The 23,671-nt window shown below is 46.6% G+C and overlaps 1 protein-coding gene across 2 annotated transcripts in view; it reads right to left on the bottom strand.

The window, feature by feature from the left end:
• ARID1A (AT-rich interaction domain 1A) overlaps positions 1-23,390 on the bottom strand; it is an 85,240-nt gene extending 61,850 nt beyond the window's left edge. For both annotated transcript variants that reach the window (XM_040979633.1, XM_040979635.1), the window contains exon 1: positions 22,191-23,390. In XM_040979633.1, coding sequence (XP_040835567.1) covers positions 22,191-23,354 — 1,164 coding nt within the window. In that variant the 5' untranslated portion in view covers positions 23,355-23,390. The remainder of the gene's footprint in view (positions 1-22,190) is intronic.
• Between the last annotated feature and the right edge of the window lie 281 nt (positions 23,391-23,671).

The following is a 23,671-nucleotide window of genomic DNA, read 5'->3' as shown; positions in this document are numbered from 1 at the left end:
CCATCAGTGCCAACCGCTAGCAAAAGTAAGAGACGGATGGGCCAGAAGCTGCCAAAAGATGCCTACCAGAAAGGAGAATTCTTGACCACCACTTGTTCTGTTACCTGAATGCAAACTAGTTGGGATCGGTATAAACTCAGAAACAAAACCTTTATGTATATTTACCTATTATTTCTTAGTTCTTGTGCTTTCAATTTATTCCTGGCCAGCTTTGTTATATGACTTTTAATAATAACAATAAAAAAAAATGCATCCCTGGCTCTTTAACCGAAAGAACCCCCTAATTGATTCCCACAGTAATTAACCTGCATTTTACCTCAGAGAGCGGTAGTTAAGGAAGTCGGCACTGCTATTTATAACTCATCTCAAATTGAGGGCAGACTGCCTAAAATCTAACACATCCCAGCTGTACTCCTGTTTGAACTGGGGCCAAGGGAATTTTTTAAAGCAATCTTGGCACCGAATGAATGACACCAACAGTATGAGAGTGCGAGTGGTTGTGTTGTGGTGACGTAGCATTGGAGGTGGAATGGGAGAGGGGGGCCAGTGTACTGTGATCCCTCTCGTGCGTGCCTGCTGCTTGCTGAGTCCCAGTACAGTAAGCTGGGAACCGCCCACAGAGAGCCAAACACAGGAAAAGCCTTTTCCTGTGGAACGCCTTGAAGTGAGAAACACATGGCTAATCTGCATAAACTCGAAGCCACACCGCCCCTGCCAGGAAGGTTAGTGCTCGTAATCTCTGGCCATGAAGCTGGCTGCCTAGGAGGACTTGGACTGGCGCCTGATAACCCAGAAAGAGCTGAGAGAACAGATGGGTAAGGACCCCGGCAGAAAACAGCCCCGGGTCACGTGACTCGCCACATGGCCCCGCCAGCACAAACTATTGTTTGGCTGCAGCTCTCATACAAAGGCACCGGCCTCTGCTTCCTGCGATTGCAGGCACAGGCGGCAGCTGTTGATCCAGTTTCCGTATGGGACCCTCCCCTATTAAGGGACATTCCATGCAAGGAATAAAAGTTGAGGCCTCTCCCAATCAAAGAGCTTTCAGCTTCCTGCCAGCTCCACGTGGCTCACTTAGATCTTATGACACAGTCGACTTTTTCCACAAAGAGAACACCCTGTGTATCCCAAGCACACATTTCATCACCCCCTTTTCCCAGCCAAACATCCAGCTTACTCCTTTTACCCTGTCCTTTCTTGCTCCCCAGTACAATCCATTGTTCTGTATAGTTGCAGCTGTATCTGAAATAAAAATGCTATTGATGACTGAATTTTCCTGTGTGTATATTTGGTGGACAGTATTAAACAGGAAAAAAAGGAAAAAAAAAAAGTACTTCATTACTTTGAAGACTTATCGAAGTTCCCTGGACCCATTAGAGAGAACCCTCCTTATTTTTGCTCTACCCCCAGATGGTGCCTACTAAAATAAGGACACTGACTGTTTCCTTTTAAACAGTGGAGAAACAAGACTGCTTATATGACCTCTAAGACGATCAGAGATCTCCAATGTATTTGACTTCACCAAAGACATCATTAAACATTTTCTGAAGCTGCATCAATGTAAGGAAAATCAAATCTCATCAGCTACACCATCATCTGATCCAGGGAGTCAAATCCACCTTAATCTATGACTCATTATTCATAACCTGAGAGCCACATCCCAATTTTTTTTTTATGTCACAAGAGACGGAATAACAATTCCTTCATGCTAGTTCTTGTTCAGCCCAGTTCTAAACAACTGCTTATCTGTCTTTAGTAAGAGATTTCAACAACAACTAGTTTGAAACTACAAAGACGGTTGGTTTTAAAAATTCCTTAAAACTTCTGTAAGCTTTCAAGATCAATTAAAATTAATTCAGAAATCATTACAAAGTTCTATCTACCTCCATTATAGAAATCATTCCAGAAGATCAGAGCAAACCAAGGGCCACTGCCAGACCAGCCTGACTAACCCCCTATCCTCACCCCAAGGGGCTGCAACCAGACACCAGACTCAAGCTAGACATTCTGTCCTACACTTTTGATCCTAAAAGTCATCAAGTCCCACTCAGCCTTGTTCAGAGCAACTTAGGCTACTGTGTGATACCATTTCAGAATGGGGCATCAAAAACTCAGCAAGTGAGAAGAGGCCAAAAGAGGAAGAGAGGCATTTATTTATCTAACAAAACTCAGATTATGAGAGCCAACTGTAATAACCACCTCACAGCTGTCCACCTAAAAGCAGCACGCCGGAGAAACCACAACCAGGTGGCAGCTATTTCTTTACTTCTCGTTTAGCTCCACAGTCCTTCAGATACAGCAGCTAGAGAACCGAACTAACGGGTTCCCCCTGAAGGAGAAAATGCCTTTTCTTTACCCAGTGCACTTTCATTCACCACCTTTTATGGAAGAAGTATTATTCCTTGAAATCATCATTTTTGGGTAAGACCAAAGCTAACTAAACATTTTCTCCCAATTCCAAATGAATTATAAAAAGCCTCTAAGGAAACCCAGCAACTTGATGGGGAACAGTTTCTCTTCAAGCAATGCTTAAACCATAGGTTGTGGGGCCTGGCACTAATAGATAGTACATTGGCTAAATACTTGCCTTCAACCACTGGGATCCCATATGAGTGCTGGTCCGTAGCCCAGCTACTCCACTTCCCATCTAACACCCTGCTTGTGCCCTGGGAAAGTAGTCTCTGCACCCAAGTGGGAGTTGGAAATAAGCTCGTGGCTTCAAATCACCATTGTGGCCACTTGAGGAGTGAACCAGTGGATGAAAGATCTCCTCTGTCTTTCCTTCCCTGTAATCTGCGTTTCCAAGAAAAATCAATTAAACTTTAATAAGTCGTAGCCTAGTGGCTAAAGTCCTCGCCTTGAATGTACCAGGATCCCATATGGGTGCTGTTTTGTATCATTGCTGCTCCACTTTGGTCCACGGCCCAAAGCTTTGGGACCCTGCACCTGCATGGGAGACCCAGAAGAAGTTCCTGGCTCCTGGCTTTGGATCGGCTCAGCTCCAGCCATTGCAGCCACTTGGGGAGTGAATTAGTAGATGGAAGATCTTCCTCTTTGCCTCTCCTCTCTGCATATGACTTTCCAATAAAAAATTTTAAATCAATCAGGATAAATTTTTTCAAAAAAATTTTAATTTCTTTCTATCTCAAGAGTAAAGCAACTGGGCCATTGTCGTGAAACAGCTGCTTAAGCTGTGACCTGCCAGACTGGCATTTCATGAGAGCCATTTCAAGCCCCAGCTGCCCCACTTCTGATCCATCTCCCTGTTCACAGGTCTGGAAGAGCAGTGGAAAATGGCCCAAAGTACTTGGATCCCAGCCACCCACGTGGGAGACCTAGATGCAGTTTCTGGCTCCAGCTGAGTTCAGCCCTTGGTGTTGCAGTCTTCTGCAAAGTGAACCAACAGATAAGAGATCTTTCTATCTCTCCCTCTCTGAAACTCCACTTTCCAAATAAATGAAGAGTAAGGTAAGAGTCCCACATGGTGGTTTACAATGATAAAATGAAAGACAGAACACTACGGTTTTCTTTCTTCTTCCTTTTCTCTAAGATATATTTATCTGAATAGAGCTACAAGAGGGGGTGGAGACAAAGAACTTCTATTTACTCCCCAAATGGCCACAATTGCCAAAGCTGGACCAAGCCAAAGCCAGGGATCTAACTCAAGTCTCCCACACAGACAGCAAGGCCCAAGGATTTGGGGCATCTTATACTGTTTTTTTCAGGTGTGTTAGTAGGGAAATGCAACAGAAGTGGAGTAATGAGGCTCAAACCTGTGCCCACATAGGATGCCAGCATTGCAGGTGGCAGCTTAGCCTAATGTGCCACAATGCTCGCCCCAACACTAAGGTTTTCTAGTCCCAGGTGGAAGGAGTGGGCAAGGCAATTAAGCAAGTTGTACATATCAAACTCTTTGGTTTACACACTCCCACTCTATCTGTCAAATACTGAATAAACAGCTCTAGGATGGAGCCAGAAACCTGTATTTTTTTTTTTAAGATTTATTCATTTTTATTGCAAAGTCAGATATATAGAGAGGAAGATCCTCTGTCTCATGGTTCACTCCCCAAGTGACTGCAATGGCTGGTGCTGTGCCAATCCGAAGCCAGGATCCAGGAACTTCTTCCGGGTCTCCCACATGGGGATTCAGGGTCCTAAGGCTTTGGGTTGTCCTCGACTGCTACCCAGGCCACAAGCAGGGAGCTGGATGGGAAGTGGAACTGTCGGGATTAGAACCAGCGCCCATATGGGATCCCGGTGCGTTCAAGGCGAGGACTTTAGCCGCTAGGCCAACACTGCCGGGCCCAAAATATGGAGTCCTATTTAATATTTCAGACAGCTAACTGGAGTTAACTAAAACTTGAGAAAAGAAACTGAGGATTGGGGCCCAGTGCCGTGGCCCAGGCTGAAGTCCGTCTTGAACGTACCAGATTCCCACATGGATGTGGGAGACCTGGAAGAGGCTCCTGGCTCCTGGCTTCGGATCGGCATAGCACCGGCCGTTGTGCTCACTTGGGGAGTGAATCATTAGGCCGAGGATCTTCCTCTCTGTCTCTCCTCCTCTCTGTATATCTGACTTTCCAATAAAAATAAATCTTTAAAAAAAAGCATATTAAAAAAAAGAAGTACAAAACTTGACATTCTTTTGAGCAGATCACTTCAGCCTGTGGCATCGGAAGACCCATGAACAGGGGTTAAACATGACTAAGTGCATTATGTGAAATGTTTGTAATAGTCTATGAATAAAGTACATAACTCCCCTCTCTCTACTCTTAGTAGGAGAAAACAGAATGGGCTGGAATGCCTACTTTAAAAATATGGATACGTAAGTCAGACAACAGCACTGGATAGCACAACCCTGAAGCATCACCTACTTTCAGTTTGCTCTCCCTGAGGAACTTGCTCCATAGTTCCTTCCAGGAATCCTGACAGTAAGGCCAATAGATTTCAAGCAGGACAATACTAACTTCTGAGAAGTATTTTGGAAATAAATGTATGAAAAGTGCCCTTCTAGGTTGTCACAGTGATTCTATATAATTCTACCAGCATTTACTACTTGGGGAGCAGTATGCCAAATGTCCCACAAGGCAAAGCCACACAAAAAAGATCCCTGCTGAGAAAGAATGTTGTTCCAAGCATTACACCTCAGAGTGGCAATTTCCTGTACAACCTGACCCTGAGCAGCAAACGGAAAGGAATTCAGAACTGATCAGTACCCATTCTGAAAGCTTGTGGGTCCAAGTATCCAGCCACTTGGTACATTTAGCATAAACAGAAACCTAGTTTTAGAAAGTAAGACAATTTATTGAGGGCACCTGTCTTCATGCATTTCTTACAATATTTATTTGTGATCATTTGCTTACATATTTTTTCCTCACTAGAAATTACTTCACTGCAGGCAAGAATTATGAATTCTATGTTCATAACCCTGTGATACACTGTAGTAGCTCAATAAACATTTGTCATATTAACATATGGTAGGTACTTACAGGTTATTTAAAACAGATCTCACCTGAGGGGGTAGGCATTTGGTTATCATACCCCGTGTGATGCCTACACAATATAACCAAAGGCCTGGGTTTGGACATCAGCTCCCTTCAGAACCTAGCTTCCTGCTCATGTGCACCCAAGGAGGCAGCAGCAGATGATGGTTCCAGTACCTTCGTCCCTGACACATGGAATACCTGGAAGGAGCCTCACCCAGTCCCAGCCTGTCAGCACTCAGGAAAATGAATCAGTGAATCCAAGTTGTACATCTCTCCTTTAATACCGCTCAAGTTAATTTTTTATGTTAGAAATAAAATTTTACCATACTGGCAAGTCCCCACATCTGTATTTTACACTTTAAATTAGAAAACATTTCAGCAGCAGGATTGAGCAATTAAATGAGCTCTTGAAAAGTACTTATCCTGAAAAGTCTTCGGAAACAGGAATATGATCAAACTCTGGGAAATCTCGATGGTATGTAATGAAGATAGATGGGTATAGTTCATCCCGGTACATGCTCAAAATCTAACAACCTCACTGAGCTGACACCGGAAGAAGGCCCATCCTCCCACTGTCTTCTGGAGATTCTACTAGGAAGAGGAGCTTGGTGGGGATGGATGGAAAACCCCACTGATGGGGACAACTTTTTGGATGGTCTCTGTCCCACTTATTATTTTTTCGTAAATGACTCAGTACACTGAAGGAACAGAGACAGGCAAGGATCACAGGACCTTCCAGCCTCACTCAAGCACTCCCATTCCAACTTGCCAGTAAAGTTAGCATACAAAATACTATATTACTCTCTCATCCACATTCAACTGATTTGCAGATACATGTTTCTAAATAAGAGATCATTGCTGTGGCATAGCAAGTTAAGCTAGCCACTGCTTGTGGCACCAGCATCCCACATGGGTGCAGTCAAGACCCAGCTGTTCCATGTGCGATCCAGGAAAGCAGTGGAAGATGGCCTAAATAACTGGGTCCTTGCACCCACACAGGAGATGAGGATGAATCTCCTGACTCTGGCCTGGCTGCTGTGGCCACGTGGCAAATAAACCAGTTGTTGGAATCTCAATCACCCTCTCTCCATCTCTCTGCAACTCTTTCAAGTAAAGAAATACTTAAAAATGAACAAACAAGCTGGCATTGTGGCACAGTGGGTTAGGTAAGGTACAGCTGAAGGAGCTGATATCCCATATCAGAGCACATGTTTGAGTCTTGGCTACTCCACTTTTGATCCAGCTCCTTGCTAATGCACCTGAGAAACCAGTGGAAGATGGACAAGTGCTTGGATCCTCTACCCCCATGAGAGACAAGGTGAAGTTCCTGATGAATGGATTCAGCCTCGCTCATCCCCAACCTGAGACCTTTTGGAGAACGACCCAATAGGTAGAAGAATTCTCTTTCCACTGTTCAGGCAAATAAATCTTGCAGAAATGGAGTATGTGTCATTATCCTTTTGAAAAAAGGAATAATCAAGAAAAGATAGTTATAGTGGCCACCAAACCCTCAGGTTTTAAGGTCAGCAATTCCTTGAATGGAAAATCAGAGTCCTAGAAACTGCCTAGCTCTTTTCAAAGCTCCTCAAGCACACTGGGACCAACCTCCTCTAAATCACAGTCAAGACAAATGTGTAAAGGAGACCCCAGCTTCGTGACTAACACAAATCCATAGAACTAGACCAAAGTTACCAGCTGTCATTTCCAAAGCTTACTGTGCTATCTCTGATCATTACAATCAAATTGGAATGGATACTTGGCAGACTAAACTATGGAAATCTAGCCAACATTCAGACCTCCTTTCCTTCCCACCACCTCCCCCTTCTACTTTGGCTCAAACACTCTTCAAAGATTATCTTACTTAAGGCACACAGAATTTCCCTTTGGTAAATGTGTCTGGGTGGGTGAGGCCAGCTATCTCAATCTTATTTTAACCCAAAATACCATAATGAGACCACATATTGGTCACTTGAGGCATTATGCTGGGGTTTTTAAAGAAGCCAATTCAAAGTTGCACTGGGAAAGCAAAAGATTCAAATCACTAACTGGAAATAAAAACAGAAATGTTATAAATATGTCCTGGGCCAAGAGAACCCAGAAACAGCTTAAGGAGAGCTATGAATCCACTTCCAAACCAAAAGTAATAAAAGTGGGAAAGCAGAAGAGGCAGAGACCATTTAGGAACTTTTATTTATTAATTAATCAGATAAAGGCACCTCCTGCCTCTAGTTAGCCAGGCCATTCCAATAGAAGCAAGCAGATAAGAACATTCTTCACTAAAATTATGTTGATCTGGGCCTGGCGTGGTAGTCCTCGCCTTGCATGCACCAGGATCCCATATGGGCACTGATTCTAATCCCGGTGATCCTGCTTCCCACCCAACTTCCTGCCTGTGGCCCGGGAAAGCAGTTGAGGACAGCCCAAAGCCTTGGGACCCTGCACTCATACGAGAGACCCAGAAGCAGCTCCTGGCTTCTGGCTTCGGATCAGCATGCTCCAGCCATTGAGGACGCTTGGGGAGTGAATCATTGCAACTCTGACTTTCAAACAAACAAAATATTTTTTTTCAAAGATTTTCCATTTTTTTTCCCAGCTTTTATCTATTTTTATTGGAAAGGCAGGCTTACAGAGAGAGAAAGATCTTCCACCTGTTGGTTCACTCCTCAAATGGCTTCAGTGGCTGGAGCTGAGCAGATCAAAAGCCAAAAGCCAGGAGCTTGTTCCAGGTCTCCCACATGGGTACATGGTCCTTAGGATGTGAGCCATCCTCAACTTTTGCAGGCCCTAAAGCAGGGAGTCCGATATGAACCAGAGCCAAGACACAAATCAGTACACTTATGGTTGCTGACAACGTGGGCCAAGCTGACCCATCACGTTGTCTCCGAGTCTCTTTCAAATAAAAATGTAAAAAACAAAGAACAGGGCCCCCAGTGCTATACTATATCTCAGTGGCTTTTTCCTTGCCACATACATATCAGGATCCCCTTGGTCGCCAATTTATGTCCCGGCTACTCCACTTCCCAACCAGCTCCTTGCTTATGGTCTGGGAAAGCAGTGGAGGATGGTCCAAAGCCTTGGTACCTTGAGCCTGTATGGGAGACCTAGAAGAGACTCCTGGTTTCAGAGCAGCTCAGCTCCAGCCGATATGGCCACTTGGGGAATGAACCAGTAGACATTTGATTATCCTGTCTCTCCTCTTTGTAAATCTGCCTTTCCAATAAATACATTTTTAATAAATAAATAAATAACAGCAACAACAAACCCCTACAATACAAAGTGTCAGCATACTGGCCACTGAAAACCACTGCCTTCACTGCAGCTGGGTCAATGATCTAGCTACATTTCCCAGGCAAGGAAAAACAATCTGATGGTAGGATACCTGTTTTGAATGGGAATGATACAGAAACCACAATATCTTCAGGAAGAACAACCGAATGTGAACACTGCTTCTCCACTTGGTCTTGGGTTAATGCGCATTATCTGACCATTCTTGTAGCTTCCATGTGCCAAGCACAATTTTTACTTCATTAAGTCTACAATTAGGGACAAATCTTGGCTCAAAAATCTTGTACTTAAGAGGCCTCAATGACTTCAGAGATGGAGTGACTTATCAGGTTCCCACTGCTGCAGGTGGTAGCCTAACTGCAACAGCACCAGCACCAGGGGTACATTAATAATAACTGGAGATCACCACAGTCACCATCATGAAATAATCTTTCTGACCATCCTCAAACAACAGATCTCGATGATCCTCATGCCATATTACCAAAGAACCGAGAAAGAAAAACGAACAGCAGAGAGCCTTCAGGTCTACAAATGCTTCAGTGAGGATCCATCTCAAAAGTACTTTCTTCTCTCCTATTTATGGGCTCAGTGGCTCTGTTCCCCCCAAAATCACATATTAAGGCCCTAATCCTCAAAGTAATAGCAGGATGGGGTTGCTGGAGGTTCAGATTAGGTGATGAGGGTAGAGTTCCGATGAAGGATTAGTGCTCCCTCTAAGAGCTGCCATGCAAGCACACAGTAAGACTTTCCAAGGAGAGGCACCTGCTTACATCTTTTTTCTTTTTAAAGAAGGCAGATATATAGAGAGGAGAGACAGAGAGGAAGATCTTCCGTTCACTTCCCAAGAGGCCGGAACAACTGGAGCTGAACCAATCCAAAGCCAGGAGCCTCTTTTGGGTTTCCCACGTGGGTGCAGGGTCCCAAGGCTTTGGGCCGTCCTCAACTGCTTTCCCAGGCCACAAACAGGGAGCTGGATGGGAGGGAAGTGGAGCTGCCAGGATTAGAACTGGTGCCCATATGGGATCCCAGGGCGTTCAAGACAAGGACTTTAACCGCTATGCTGTCATGCCGGGCCACTTGCTTACATCTTGTACTTCACACCCTCCAGAAAGGTAAGAAGTAAATGATCTATTATTTACACCACCAGTTTTGTTTAGTTATTGAGCCCAAGCAGATTAATCTAATCCAAATCTCATGCACTTTTCACCTTTCCTCTTCCTGGAAACATTTTCATCATACAAGATATCCTTCGGTTCTTCATAAAGCTGATAGAGGGGCCTGAGCAGGCCTAGTTGGTGAATCTCCTGCCTGTAGTGTCCGCATCCCAAATGGGCACCGGTTCATGTCCTGGCTGCTCCACTTCTAATCCAGCTCTCTGTGCTTATGGCCTGGGAAAACTGTGGAGGATTACTCAAGTGCTTGGGACCTTGCACCTGCACCTGCACAGGAGACTTGGAACAATCTCCTGGCTCCAGATCAGCTCAGTGTGGCCGTCAAGGCCACTTGGGGAGTGAAACAGCAATGGAAGATTGCATAAATGCAAAAATACAATAGTTCTCAAACTTAACATTCATCAGAAAGACCTGGAGGACTCGTTAAAACATACTGTCAGTTTTGGATTCAGCAAGTCTGGGATGAGGATTTACATTTCTTAACAAGGTCTAGATAATGCTAATTCTAGTGCCTAAGGACCACCCAAAGAACCACTCTCTGTGTCCACCCCTCAAACTCCAACAAGAAATGTTTAAAAAAAATAAAAGAAAGTTTTGGGCCCGCACAGTGGCCTAGTGGCTAAAGTCCTTGCCTTGAACGCCGGGATCCCATATGGGCGCCGGTTCTAATCCCGGCAGCTTCACTTCTCATCCAGCTCCCTGCTTGTGGCCTGGGAAAGCATGTGAGGACGGCCCAAAGCCTTGGGACCCTGCACCGTGTGGGAGACCCGGAAGAAGTTCCTGGATCCTGGCTCCGGATCCACACAGCACCGGTTGTTGTGGTCACTTGGGGAATGAATCATCGGACAGTCGAGCTTCCTCTCTGTCTCTCCTCCTCTCTGTATATCTGACTTTCCAATAAATAAATAAATCTTAAAAAAAAAAAAAAAGTTTAAAGCAAAGAAGGACCAACACCAACATTGTCCTTAACCACTCATTTCTACCCACCACTCATGCAGCAGCCTCTACCAATCTGGAGTTACGTTAGTTTTCTTAACAAACAGCAATTTTACACATCTTATTTAGTATTTACTACAGCCTATAAGATGGATTTTTAAAATTATATAGTTGAGGCTATTTATCCAGAAGTGAAGCTACTTGTCTCAAGTCACAGAGCCAAAAGGAATATTAAATTCAGGTCTCAAAGCTGACTCTTCTCTGAAACTTTATATGCAGTACTTAACTTTATGTTTATTTCTCTAAGTGGCTAATTAAGGCAGTAATTCCTGTCTCTCCAGCAAGTGTTCCAAGTTTCAGGAAAGTAAAATTATTGTAATATTTTCACAATGTCAGTCACTTTCACTTAGATCAAAATAAAGGTCCTTATCTATCTTGGCACAGTAATGAAGACCCTGCCTGGGATGCCCACCTCCCATATCAGAGTTCCTGTTCAACTCCCAGCTCCAATTCTGAATCCAGCTTTTATTTTAGAGCCTCAATCCCCTTTTTCCTCCTCAAAATCCTTCCTGAAAAGGAGGTCAGAGAATCAAATACTGCCAGTTCCTACCACTGGAGTCACAAGGCAACTATAAACCAATTGGCACGGCTATTCATCAGAATCCCAGAATAGTAAAATCCTAAACGTAACAGATTGGACCCAAGTTCTAGACATACAACATTCTAACTAAAGGTTTTTCAGTTCCAGGCTATTATAAAAATAATACCCCCAATCAGTCCTGGGGCTTGAAAAATTCATTCTGGAGAAGCAAAATTAGCATGTCAGTGTCATAGCTCTGCAGAATAAGACAAACCCTGATTCAAATCCCAACTTTACCTCTTATTATTTTCCCTAGAATATCTTTTTTATTCTTAACTTTGTTCACTTATGAAATGGGAGGAATAATGATACAACCCATTTCTCAGGATTTGAGGTTAAATGAAGAAATTCATACAGAGGACCAAATGCAGGGCTTAACACAAAGCAAGTGCTCAAATGTGTTCCAGTTATTAGTATTCACTTCTAGCAAGACCAAGTGAAAAGATCTTGATAAGACCCCCCGGCCCACAAAAATCTCTCCCATCTGTTGCTTCAGCTTCTCAAATGGCCAGAGAGGCCAGAGCTGGGCTTCTCTTCTAGCTCTCCCATGTGGGTGCAGGGGCCTAAGTTCTTGAGCCATCCTGTTGCTCTCGCAGGCCATCAGCGGGAAGCTTGATAGGAAGTGGAGCAGCCAGAACACAGGCAGCACCACAGCTGTTTTACTCTTTCACCACAGTACCACCTCCACAACAACCTTGTGAACAAAATATCAACAGAATTGTTCCCCATTCTCATTCTCTCATATACACTTCCTCTCAAATATAACATTCCTTTAAAAAAACCAGAAATCTGGAGTCAAAGGGCAAACCACCCCAGCTTGAATTATGAAGAATTTCATACTCCTGAACTAATAATACAGGACCAATCCAGCAACTCTACCTCCTCAGGATCAGAACAGAATGGTATCCAAAGGGCAAGGAGAAAAAACCTTTGTATTTGCCAGAAACAGCAGAGTAACAGACAGCAAACAGTTCCCAGGATTTATGCCTATGTGATTTGTTCTCTAAGGACAAGAGAAAGCTGTAGTATCTACCCTGGAGACAGGAGAAACCACTGATCAAGAAGAACCCAAAAATCTGTTCCCTCCAAAGGATGCATCCAGCATAATGTGGCCTTTAATCCTCTACCACGTGGCTGAACTCTTGTTCATTTTAAAGTCAAAGTATACCAGGCTTGAGTCAACTGAGAGTAAACAGCTGGGCTCCAATGCACTCGTGCCTGGCAAGTATGTCGTGACCTCAGGGAAACAGGAGGTAGCACAAAACACTAACTACTAAGTAAACCGGTTTTTTAAATGATGATATCATACTGACCCTCAGACTCTCCTGTTGCTGTCATACTGCTTCTGGATCCTGGAGAGAAGGGGAAGCTTCCAGAGATGCCTATAAACAAGCAAGCTGAAAGCTAACAAGTTTACAAGCAAAAAGCATGCAGAAATCTGGCTGCTGGTGACAAGCCACAGAAAGTCAGGAATGTGCCAGTGCCAAAGGAGAAGGAAGTCTAATATCTAACATTGCAGACTTGAGAACATAGAAGCAACAAAGCCATAAGGAAGACCAAATGCAAACGACAAGAAAAAAAAGGGCACATGGCACATTGCCTTTTCATACACGGGTAGCAATTCAAGCAGTGCTCGGGGTCTGGAGCGCAAGCAGCCGATTCCCAAAGCCCCTTAGCATTTAATATCAACACAGCTTCCTGGTCGGCAACAGAAACCTGTCTGGGATTACTGGGTGATTTCTAATATGTACCATAACCAACACAAAGTCAACATTTTAGGGATCAAATTTCCTACTCCGCAGTAGGCTGGAATGCATTCTTGGCATTAGACTTCTTCCCGTTTAAGTACATCCTTAGAAAAAAATGAAGATTGCACTGGGAAATACTCAACCTATTCCAAGACAATCTCACAGTCATGCTGAAAAACAAGCAGAAGTTCACTCAATTATTCGTTTACATTTACTGATAAACTAATTTCGGGGCCAACACTGTAGTGTAGCAAGTTTAGCTGCTGCCTATGGTGTCGACATATGGGTACAGGTTTAAGTCCCAGCTGCTCCACTTCCAAATCCAGCTTCCTGCTAATGTGCCTGGAAAAGCAGCAGAGGATGGCCAAATCTTATTGAAGAGCTAGAAGCTCCAGGTTCCCGGCTTTGGCCTGGCTCATCCCTGGCCATTGCAGCCATGTGGAGAGTAAACCAGCAGGTAGAAGATCTCTCTCTGCCTTCTCTTCCCTCTTGGTAACAGTCTTTGAAATAAATAAATAAGTAAATCCATAAAAGAGAGAAAAAGATAGAGAAGAGAAGGGAAGGGAAAGGAGGGACTGAGGGAAGGGAAGGAATAAATGTAGCAGTGATTGCTCAAGTAACTGGGTCCCCTACTTCCCACATTTAGACCTGGGTTATGACCCAGTTCCTGGCACCAGCCCAGTCCCAGTTGTTGCAGCCATCTGGGGAGTGAACCAATGAATAGGAACTTGCTTGCTGGGTCATGTCTATCAAACACAAACAAAACAGAACAAAAATGAAACCTTTATTTCATCTTAAATGGGGGCCGGCACAGGGATATCCGTATCAGGTTAATTCTCTGCTTTTGGCACTGGCACCCCAAACAGGCACTGGTTCTAGTTCAGCTGCTACATACACTTCCAATTCAGCTCCCTGCTAATGACCTGGGAAGGCAGTGTGAAGATGGCCCAAAGCCGTGGGACTCTATACCAAGATGGGAGACCTGGAAGAAGCTCCTGGTTCTTGGCTTCAGATTGATCCAGCTCTGGCTGTTGCAGTCATTTGGGGAGTGCATCAATGCATGGAAGAGCTCTCTCTGTGTCTATAATTCATACCTCTAAAACCTGGAATTTACTAAGTGGCTCATTTCAAAACATTCAATATCTGCTGTCCATGGCAAATAAGTTACCATGACAAATTCTAAGTTATAAAAAATATGCTTCGGGTGGGGTTGGGTGGGTAGGTATCCAGTGCCGCAGTGCAGCAGGCTAAGCCTCCACCTGAGGCAGTGGTGCCTCACATGGACGGCAGTTGTAGTGCCAGCTGCTCCACTTCAGCTCCAGCTTCCTGCTAAGCGCCAGGAAAAGCAGCAGAAGATAAAAAAGCCTCAGGCCCCTGACTTCAGACATGCCCAACTATGGCCCTTAGAACCTTTTGGGGAGTGAACCAGTGGGTGAAAGATCTCTTTCTCTATCCCTTCCATCCCAATGAAAATTATTAAATCTTTTTTAAAAATCTGGTTTTCAAAATGTCAAGGAAGAAATCGGGAGAAATTTCAAACTAGAACCTGTATGCAAGATTCCACACTTGTCTATTAGTACAATGTAAGCCCCTCCAGGTGGAAGCACTGTAGTGGCTTGGCATTGGACACACCAGCCATCCTCAGTTAAGTTTGACAGTAATTTACAAGTGTAAGGCCCAACCACACATGGACAAACAGCAGGTAAAGAAAAATCAATCACTACATTTCAGAGGCTCCATAAGGAATAAACATGTGTTTGCAGCATTGACGCACTTCTTGGACACATCCAACCTACTCAAAACTAATATTAAAGGCCAATTCTGTGAACAGATGGGCAAAGTATACATGTGCAGACTCAACATATCAGCCCTCAACATTAGTTCTGATGAAGGCAACTTAACTTGAATCCAGCTCTTGGTTCTTCAGAAATAATAGCAGTGTAAGAATCTCAACTTGTTTTGTTTAACAGAGAAAAGTCAATGACCTCCAGCGAGAGACAAAGCCCAGGGCACCAACTGCAGCTGAGCTGCCCAGAGCACAAGGCCCCAAAGGTGACATGACTTTTAAACCCAACGTTCCCACAAGTCCTGAAGTGGCCAAAAACCTGTCAGCTGCAACAAATGCCTATATAACCAGAACAACCATTAATACCCAAACACATGTCTTTTTCAGGAAATCTTAAGAGTTCAAATCTTTACAGTCTTTGGAACACAGAAAACTACAGATCTGGGTACATAGGTGCAAGTTGGAGTCCACAAAGCTCATGCAACTGAGAGAAGCATTATGGTTACAAGGTAAGTTAATATTTTAACTTTCCGCTTCCTTAACATTTACTCATAAATCACTGCCTCTGAAAGGCTGTCCTAGGCTAACCCTGCCCAATTCTGACTGCTCCTCATTCTCCAATGCCTTCAGCTCTGTATCCATTTACAAAACCTTGTTTTGCCAGGTTTCCTGGATGTATGCACCTTAGCGTGCTTCCCCTAGACTAACTTCTTCTGAAACAGGTACTATCTGTCTCTCTCTCTCTCTAATCTAGGGACAGCTACAGAGAGCTCCTATCTGCTGGCCTACTCCCAAATGCCCGTATGGCTCCTGCCCAGGGTCAAAGCCAGGAACTCAACCACTTGAGCCGCCACCTCTGCTTTCCAGGGTCTACACCAACAAGAAGCTGGAATCAGGCGCCAACAGATTCATTACAACACAATCTCAATCTCCCAGGCAAACTTCCACCCTAATTCTACCTTGTAAAACTCTTCCCTGCACCTAGTCAGTTGGATCCCACAGGGAATATTGCTCCACCTCCCACCCCGACACACAGAGGCCAAGTCTTGAGTTCTAATACCTATTAATGCTGAGACCTGGCATTTTTGTATTTTGTTTTAAAACAAACTAACAGCCACTAGCTAAGTTAGCTGAACTTAAAAATTATGGTCATAATTATACTCATATTATCTGTTACAATATAAGCAGACAAGTCAAAAAGCACTTCTGGTCTAAAAAACAAGCAAAATCACTTCTGGGGCAGATGTTAAATGCTGCCTCAGAGTAGCTGGGTTTGACTCTGGTCTTTAGCTTCTAGCCTCACTTGCTGCCAATACAGACCCTGCGAGGCAGTACCAATGGCTCAAGTCTTTGAGTCCCTGCTACTTACATGAGAGATCTGAGTTCATGACTTCCAGCTTCAACTCAGTCATGTTCCCAGCTCTGGTCCAAGCCATCGCAGATATGTGGGGAGTGACAGCAGATAGGAGCTGTCTATCAGTATTCCTCTCTCTCCCTGCCTTTCAATGTAAGAAAATTGAACACTTCTTATGAAGAAAACTCATGTCCAAGTCAGTAGGTTCAGTTAGAGGCTGTGAGAAGGTAAATCTGGCGGTCCTGCAAAACCAATGCAACAGCACAGCGCAAGCAGCTCAGTCCTTCAGCTTCTTCCAGAGAAGCTGTCACTGAAGGAACTCAGCAACATTTTTCATTATCAAGCAGTTTCAAAGGCAAAGACACATCTACTCATGTAATCCTCCAAACAGGACCAGGACAATCTGCAATGTGTGGATTTTTGCTGACCCAGGAATGGGTGCCAAATGGCACCAATGTTAGCAAATGTCCAGCTAAACCACAGAAATAAACCTAGGCTTTCGATGATGAGGTTATAATCCTGAGAGGTACAGCAGAACACGTCAAAGGACAACCTGGAAGTTGCAGCATCTTTCTTTGTTCTGGTAATAACCCCAACATGAACACCTAACCCAACACACACCAATTGTGAACCTTTCCTGAACAAACAAGGTTTTAAAACTCAAAAGTCTCAAAAAACCAAGTACGTTTACCTCACTACTCAAACCTGGGATCTTCTTCCCAAACCTGGGCTCTCACCACAGGAACGCAATTGATTTAACAGGGTACCCCAAGCCCTAAACTTGGTAGCATAGACAGACAGCTGTGGCTTTCCACTGCAGCCTTCTGGTAGACCTGCCCTCCTCAGGCCACACTGCTAGCCTGCCGGCAGCACTACCTGTTTCCCCATCCCCAAGTCTTTTTCAGCAACACTATTTTATTCCACCACATGAGGAGACTAGCATTATCCTTGCTTGAAAACTGTTTATTAATTTGCCTGTCAAACATTCTATACAGCCGTTTACATCTTACTTCGGAAACCTCCTGGGTACATATTGACAGCTCAGCAAGTATTTACACAAAGCTCTGAAACATTTGGTTCCTTCTGAGACGAAGAAGCTGCTATGTCAAGCAGAGAATTATCAAGCCCCTTTTCTTCCAGCCCAATAACTGCCTAGATTACCCTTCCAACCTAAGCCAAGGAGAGAAAAGGGTAGAAATTCAGGTGTAAAAAGGGGAGAAAGAGCAGCAGGTCCAGGACCACGTGCACACTAAACCAAGTAGTCTAAAACCACGGGTATGAGCAAAGACAAACACCTAGGAAGTTGACTCTGAAACACTTAACTTCTGTACCAGTCTCAAAAACTTTTGCTCCTCTCTCAGCAAAACTTACAGGGCAAGTCCAGGCACCCAAATTACAACCAACTGCCCAAACCCCAAGAATTTACACAGCTTATTGCTACTTCTTTTCACCACCCTACCATCCTAACAGGCAGACGGTTAACACTGAGTTCATGAATATATATCTGCACTATACCCAAAGCCGCCTAGGGATCTAGAAGCAACTATTTTTCAGTTCTTCATTTAATGAAGTCTAATTTTTCAAACACTCTTTAGTGCTTTCAAACCACCAGCCAGGTGTAATGACTAATGACAAACAGATGAACAGTTTTGAAGCAACAATCTGTTAGGGCTGTGAAGGTCCTGGGACCACCATGGCACGCTCAGATCCTGTTCCTGTAAATCCTCAGAGGAACATAGCCTGGAGGGCTTTAGGCCCAGGGGAAGCAAGTTGGTCTCAGGCCCCCCCACTGGTGTACAGGAAGAAGGTGCCCTTCTAACGAGCCAACCACGGAAGCGCTGACACATGTGCACAGGCTGGGCGGGGGGGAAGGCTGTGTGGCCTGCCAACTGCACTTTAGTGATGAGAGAGGATGAGAACCAAAGAAGGCAACTGATGTGCCAATGTCACACAGTTGAACCAGGAGCTTGCCTATGGAAGTCTTTCTTCTTTCTCCTCCTTCTCCCCTTCGGAGTCCTGTCCTCTTTATACCATCACGCTACACACAGTCAATGCCTCAGTAATGAGCGTGACCCATCTGAACAAGTAAAAACCCAGAAATTCAAACTCCATCTCAGAGCCCTAGAGATCACCTCACTGGCAGGACAACAACTGTCTGGTGCAAATTTATTTATGATAACATTTTTATCTACATCTCCATGCTTCAGTTGCCTTCAGCATCTTGATTTGAATCCAATCCATACAACCTTTTCAGGGGCGAGAACAAGAAGGGGGTCCTGTTCATTACTTTGTCAGCCTATTCCCACATCTTGCAAAAGTTCAATAACCTCTTTTTCAAAGTCCTTACTGTAGACATCACACCCCAACAGGAGCCAATCCAACATATGAATGTTTAATAGAATCCAAGACATCTTGTTACACCAAGCACTATCTTCCACGGTTACTGTGTCACACACAAAAGAAAGAAGCTGAAAAAGGCCTTATGGGGCTTAGAACCCAGGCAGCCAGTCTTCTCACACCCCCAGCCCAAACCCCAAGCCCCAGTTCTCACCAACAGTAGGGAAACACGAAGCCCCTGCCACACTATCATCCTCAGTGGGACCTGTCTGCTACCTCCTCCTGGAGAGGGATCCAGGAGTCCTGTGCTTCAGCCAACTCAGAATCTCTGCCAGTGGGCATTATCATAATAAATCCAGGATTCCTTTATCTGCTTCCCAGGAGTTGGAAATGGCAGTAGCAGAAACTAACAGTCAAAAATTCTATGATCAAACTCAACCTGACTCTAAACTACCCATCCTTTTTCATTTCTTACCTTGATAAACTGGTACTACCCTCAAAATGACAGTAAGAAACTTTACACAAGTTGAAATGCATAGGTAACCAGTCATTTCTGTAAATACCAATACTCAATATTTTGTGACGCAAATACTACTCATGGAAAGGATGAGGGAGCAATGTGTCTGTTGGGGTCCTCCTAGCTCCCACTCCAAAGTACACTTACTTCATTTTTCCTTCATAAACACAGAGCTGAATGAGAACATTACCATCTTCACTATGTCAGTCATATGTCTGCGAAAGAATCTTAGATCAGTTAAGGAAAAGAAAGGAACACAGCCAGGCTCTTCCCAAAGAATGGTGACACGTAGGCCATTGGTCTGTCAAGAGGTCTATCCTCAAGTAGCAAAAGGGAAATTCAGAACAGTACCGTCCCCCACCCTTACTGCGACCCCCACCTCATGCCTGAAGCAGCCCACAAAAATACAAGTTGCAGTGTCTTCCACCAGCCATCTCCTGGGTCCCTGCCGGGTGGCTAGGCAACTGAACTGAAACTGAATAGGAATCTATGTTGTGTGGTTGCTCAGACTGGTATATTCAGAAACTGGAGGAATTCATCCAAGGCAGCACAGACCTCCACACAGAGATCCTATCTATTTTCCTACCAATTACTGCAAAAGAACAGAGCGTAGTGCCTAACACAGAGAAAGTGCTTGATTACTTAACGGAGAAAAAGAAAATCACTATGGGGCAAAAGTTAGTTTTATTTTTTTTAAGTTTGCCAGAGCAACAGAATTAAAATCAAATTTACTTTTAAATGAACCCTAATAGTTTCCTCTAATAGTTCTCCAGAAAGGTAAATACATAAATCAAAGAGGAAAACAGATTACAGAATGACCCACAAACATGAGGATGCTTCTGTCTTCCACGACAAAACTTACCCTCCAAATAGCTGAAAAGGAACTTAACAGTTCCCTTTTTCCTGTCCAGATGTAGAACATCAGGGAAGACACAGGGTTGAGGCACAGAGCTCATAACCAACCATCTAACAACACAGAATTCCAAAACCCCAGCACAATGCAAGTGTAAAAAACTAGCTGTAGCATGAGAAACGAACACAGCTAACTGGGCCAACTACACTAACATCTCCCACCACAAAGGTACAAGTGCAAGTGAGTGCTTAAGGGTGCTTTGCCCACTCCTTGGAAAAGATACTTGACCCCATCTAATTCCAACCTTCCCCGCCAAAGCACTGAAGAACAGGGCAGAAGGGCAAAATAAAAACAGGTACCTACAGGTTGCAGTTTCTAAGCAAATCTATGTCATATCTTTGTATCTTGGAAGAAAGGGACGAAAATGGAACATAAGATGCTTAAAAAGAAAAGAAAAAGCCAGTCTCTACATCAAAGATCTAAAATGCTAGCTTTTTTTTTTTTTTTTTAATATTCCAGGGAGAAACAAGAAATTTCACCAAACCAAGCCTTCAGGACACAAATTCCTCTGAACATTAAGGAAAAGGCACATTTCTCTTTAAGTTGAGCTGCTCCCCCCCCCCAAAGTTCAATAACAAAAGAGTGTTAACAAGATTCCACACGTAAACAAAGAATGAGGCCAGGCTTGCTTAAAACAGAACCTTGCAACCTAACATGAAATTCTCTCAGAAAGCTCCCCGTTTCATAAAGAAAAATGAGTAAAAAAAAAAAAAAAAAAAAAAAAAGCCCCCTCCTGACATGGGTCCAGCATTTGCCACTTAATTAAAAAAGAATAGGGCAGTAAAATAATTTCAATTCTGCAAAGCAAACCAGTGTCTAGATTACTCGAGACCAATGCATCTTCACAATCATCAAAGAAGTCATTTATCCCATCAGGAAAATCACAAAACCAAAACAAACAGCAAACCCATTGTAGAGAAAAATTCAGCTACTGTTCTGACCACACAGAATCTATTTCAGGCTGCATAAGATATAACAAGCAAAATAAATCCAAGGTACAAGCAAAACGCCATCTCCTCCTCTTTTGTTTCGGGCACAATGTAACAAGGGCAGCCAGTCTAGGGCTCTACTCCTGCTGATATGGTATTGCTGCTTAAACCTCCCTCCTCAAGGTCACAGCCAATTTCAGCTCTGGAATAAAAAGGCTGATAGTGGCAGCGATGGTTTGGGTTATCACTGGCAGAAAAGCAGAGTGTAAAAGTTTATGAGCTCATCAGGATTGTTGTACCATTACATCAGAGGCAATTATAAATGGCCAAGAGCAGGAGATGGGGAGCCAATCAGATCACAGATAGGATGTCAACCTAAGACCAACTGTCTCCTGGCTTTGACAGAAGGATTTTACCTCCATAATTCAAATCCCAAACCAAAGCAATCTGCACTTACTACTCCAATCACTCAGCTGTTTACCAGCACTTCCAGGGAGAAGCCCAGGCCACTGGGCCGGCAGAGACTAACACGGGAGACGAACGGGGTGCCCTGGGTGGACCGCAGCCGGCCTCTAGCTGCCCCCAAGAAGGCCCCTACCCTCCCTCGAGGTCCCCCGCGCCCGAGGGGCCCCTTCTTGAAAGCACAGATGGGGGACGGCCTGGAGGAAGGCAGGGGGGACAGAGAAGAGCAGCGGGCGAGCAGAGAGATGTCCGCTTGCCTTCGCGGGCTCCCGACCACTGCTTACACCCCTAATCCGAGCCCCCGCACCCCCTCACCCCGGGCCGGGCTGTTGCCCGCAGCCTCGGCCCCGCACCCTCCTGAAGACCCCCGGAGCTCGAAGGGACCAGGGGAGAGGAAGAAGGGCAGCACACGCCTCTAGAAAAGCCCCACACAAAGGCTGAAGGAGGGAAGGAGAAGAAGGCAGATAGGCAGCCATTTTAAGAGAGAAGAGCCAGACAATGGCAGCTCCCCAGCAGTGGGGGCCCGGGACTGAGGGGCGCCCACGGCTGGGGCCTGCACCCCGCAGCCGCCATCCACCCACCCCACCCCACCCGGCCCGGCCCCCCTCCCCACTCAGCCGTGTACCTGAGGGGTCCGGCCGAGCGGCTGCCCCCCGCCGCCGCTGCTCCCGGGGCTCATGGGCGCGTGGTGGCTCCTTTGTTGGGCCCCTCCCGAGGCGGCCGCCGCCGCCGCTGCCGCCGCCGCTGCCCCCCAGCACTGCGAGGCTATGTCCGCCGGGCCCTTGCCGGCGCCCCCGTCCTGGGGCCCGCCGCCGTAGTCGCCCCCAGGGTAGCCCTGGTAGCCCCGGGCCGAGCTGGGCGACGTGAGCAGTTGGTTGAGGGTGGGGGTGGCGGTAGGCTGGGGGGTTCCCCCGCCGGCCGCTGAGGGGCCGCCTCCCCCCATGGCCCCGAAGCGCTGCTGAGCGAAGGACGAAGACGACGAGGAGGCGGAGGCGCTGGAGGAGGGAGGCGGCTTGGAGCCGACGGCCGCCGCCGCCGCGCCGGAGCCCGGAGTGCCACCTCTCGGGGAGCTCAGCGCGTAGGCTTGGGGGGGCGGGGGGTAGGCGCTGCGGTTGGGGTAGTAGGAGTTGTACTGGTGGTTGGGGAAGCCGTGGTCGTGCGAGTTCTGCTGGGGCCCCGCGTAGGGCTCCAGGCCCCCGCCGCCACCGCCGCTCTGCAGCGCTGCCAGGCCAGGGCTTTGTTGTCCGCCATGTTGTTGGTGGAAGACGGCGGCCGCGGCGGCGGCGACGGCAGACTGGCTCCGGCCGTAGGGTTGCCCAAAGCCGTAGGCTGGGGGCGGCAGGGCGGCCGCGGCTGAGTGAGGAGGCGCCCCCACCCCGTCGCTGCTGCCGCCACCGCCGCCGCCGGGCGGCTCCGTGAGGTTATTGTTCAGGGCGGGCCTAGGGCCCGCGTTCCCGTTCGAGTTCTTCAGGTCCGGCTCCGCGCCGGGCCCGCCGCTGCTGCCGGCTCCGCCGCCGCCGCCGCCACCCCCATTGCTCTCGGCCCCGTCCTGCAGCTCCTTTCCCAGCGGCTGCGGCGGCCCCACGGCGGGGCCCTCGCTTTCCTGCCCGGCGGCTGCCTTCATTTCCCCGCGCTCGGCGGCTGCTGCTGCTGCTGCTGCTGCCGCCGCCGCCGCCGCCTCGCCCCCCGCCTCCTCCCGTTGCTGCTGCTCGGCTTTCTTCAGCTCCGAGGGCGGCGGCGGCGGGTTGCCCAGGCTGCTGGCGGCGGCGGGGGCGACCTGCGCGGCCATGATCCCCGCTGTCTCGTCCGCGGAGAGACCCGGCCCTGTCTTCGTCTTCTCCCCCCCCTCCCACCCCGCCCCGGGGCCGAGTCCCCCGGGCTGCCCTCCCCACCCGCCCGGGCGGGCCTCGCGGGGCTCCGCTGCTGCGCTGCGCTGCGCTCGCTCGCTCGCTCGCTCCTCTCCCCCCCGCCCCGCCGGCTCAGGCTCCGGGCTGGCGGCGGCGGAGGAGGAGGAGGCGGCGGCGGCGGCCGAGGCGCCGGCGGCTCAGCTGCTCCCGGCTCTGTAAGCTCGGGACCCGGCTCTCCCGGCTCATTCCCCCCAAGCCC

Source organism: Ochotona curzoniae, unplaced genomic scaffold (assembly GCF_017591425.1).
Source record: "Ochotona curzoniae isolate NIBS_2020 unplaced genomic scaffold, NIBS_Ocur_1.0 contig_3255, whole genome shotgun sequence".
NCBI classification, from domain to species: Eukaryota; Metazoa; Chordata; class Mammalia; order Lagomorpha; family Ochotonidae; genus Ochotona; species Ochotona curzoniae.
This window is presented reverse-complemented; position numbering and strand designations above follow the sequence as displayed.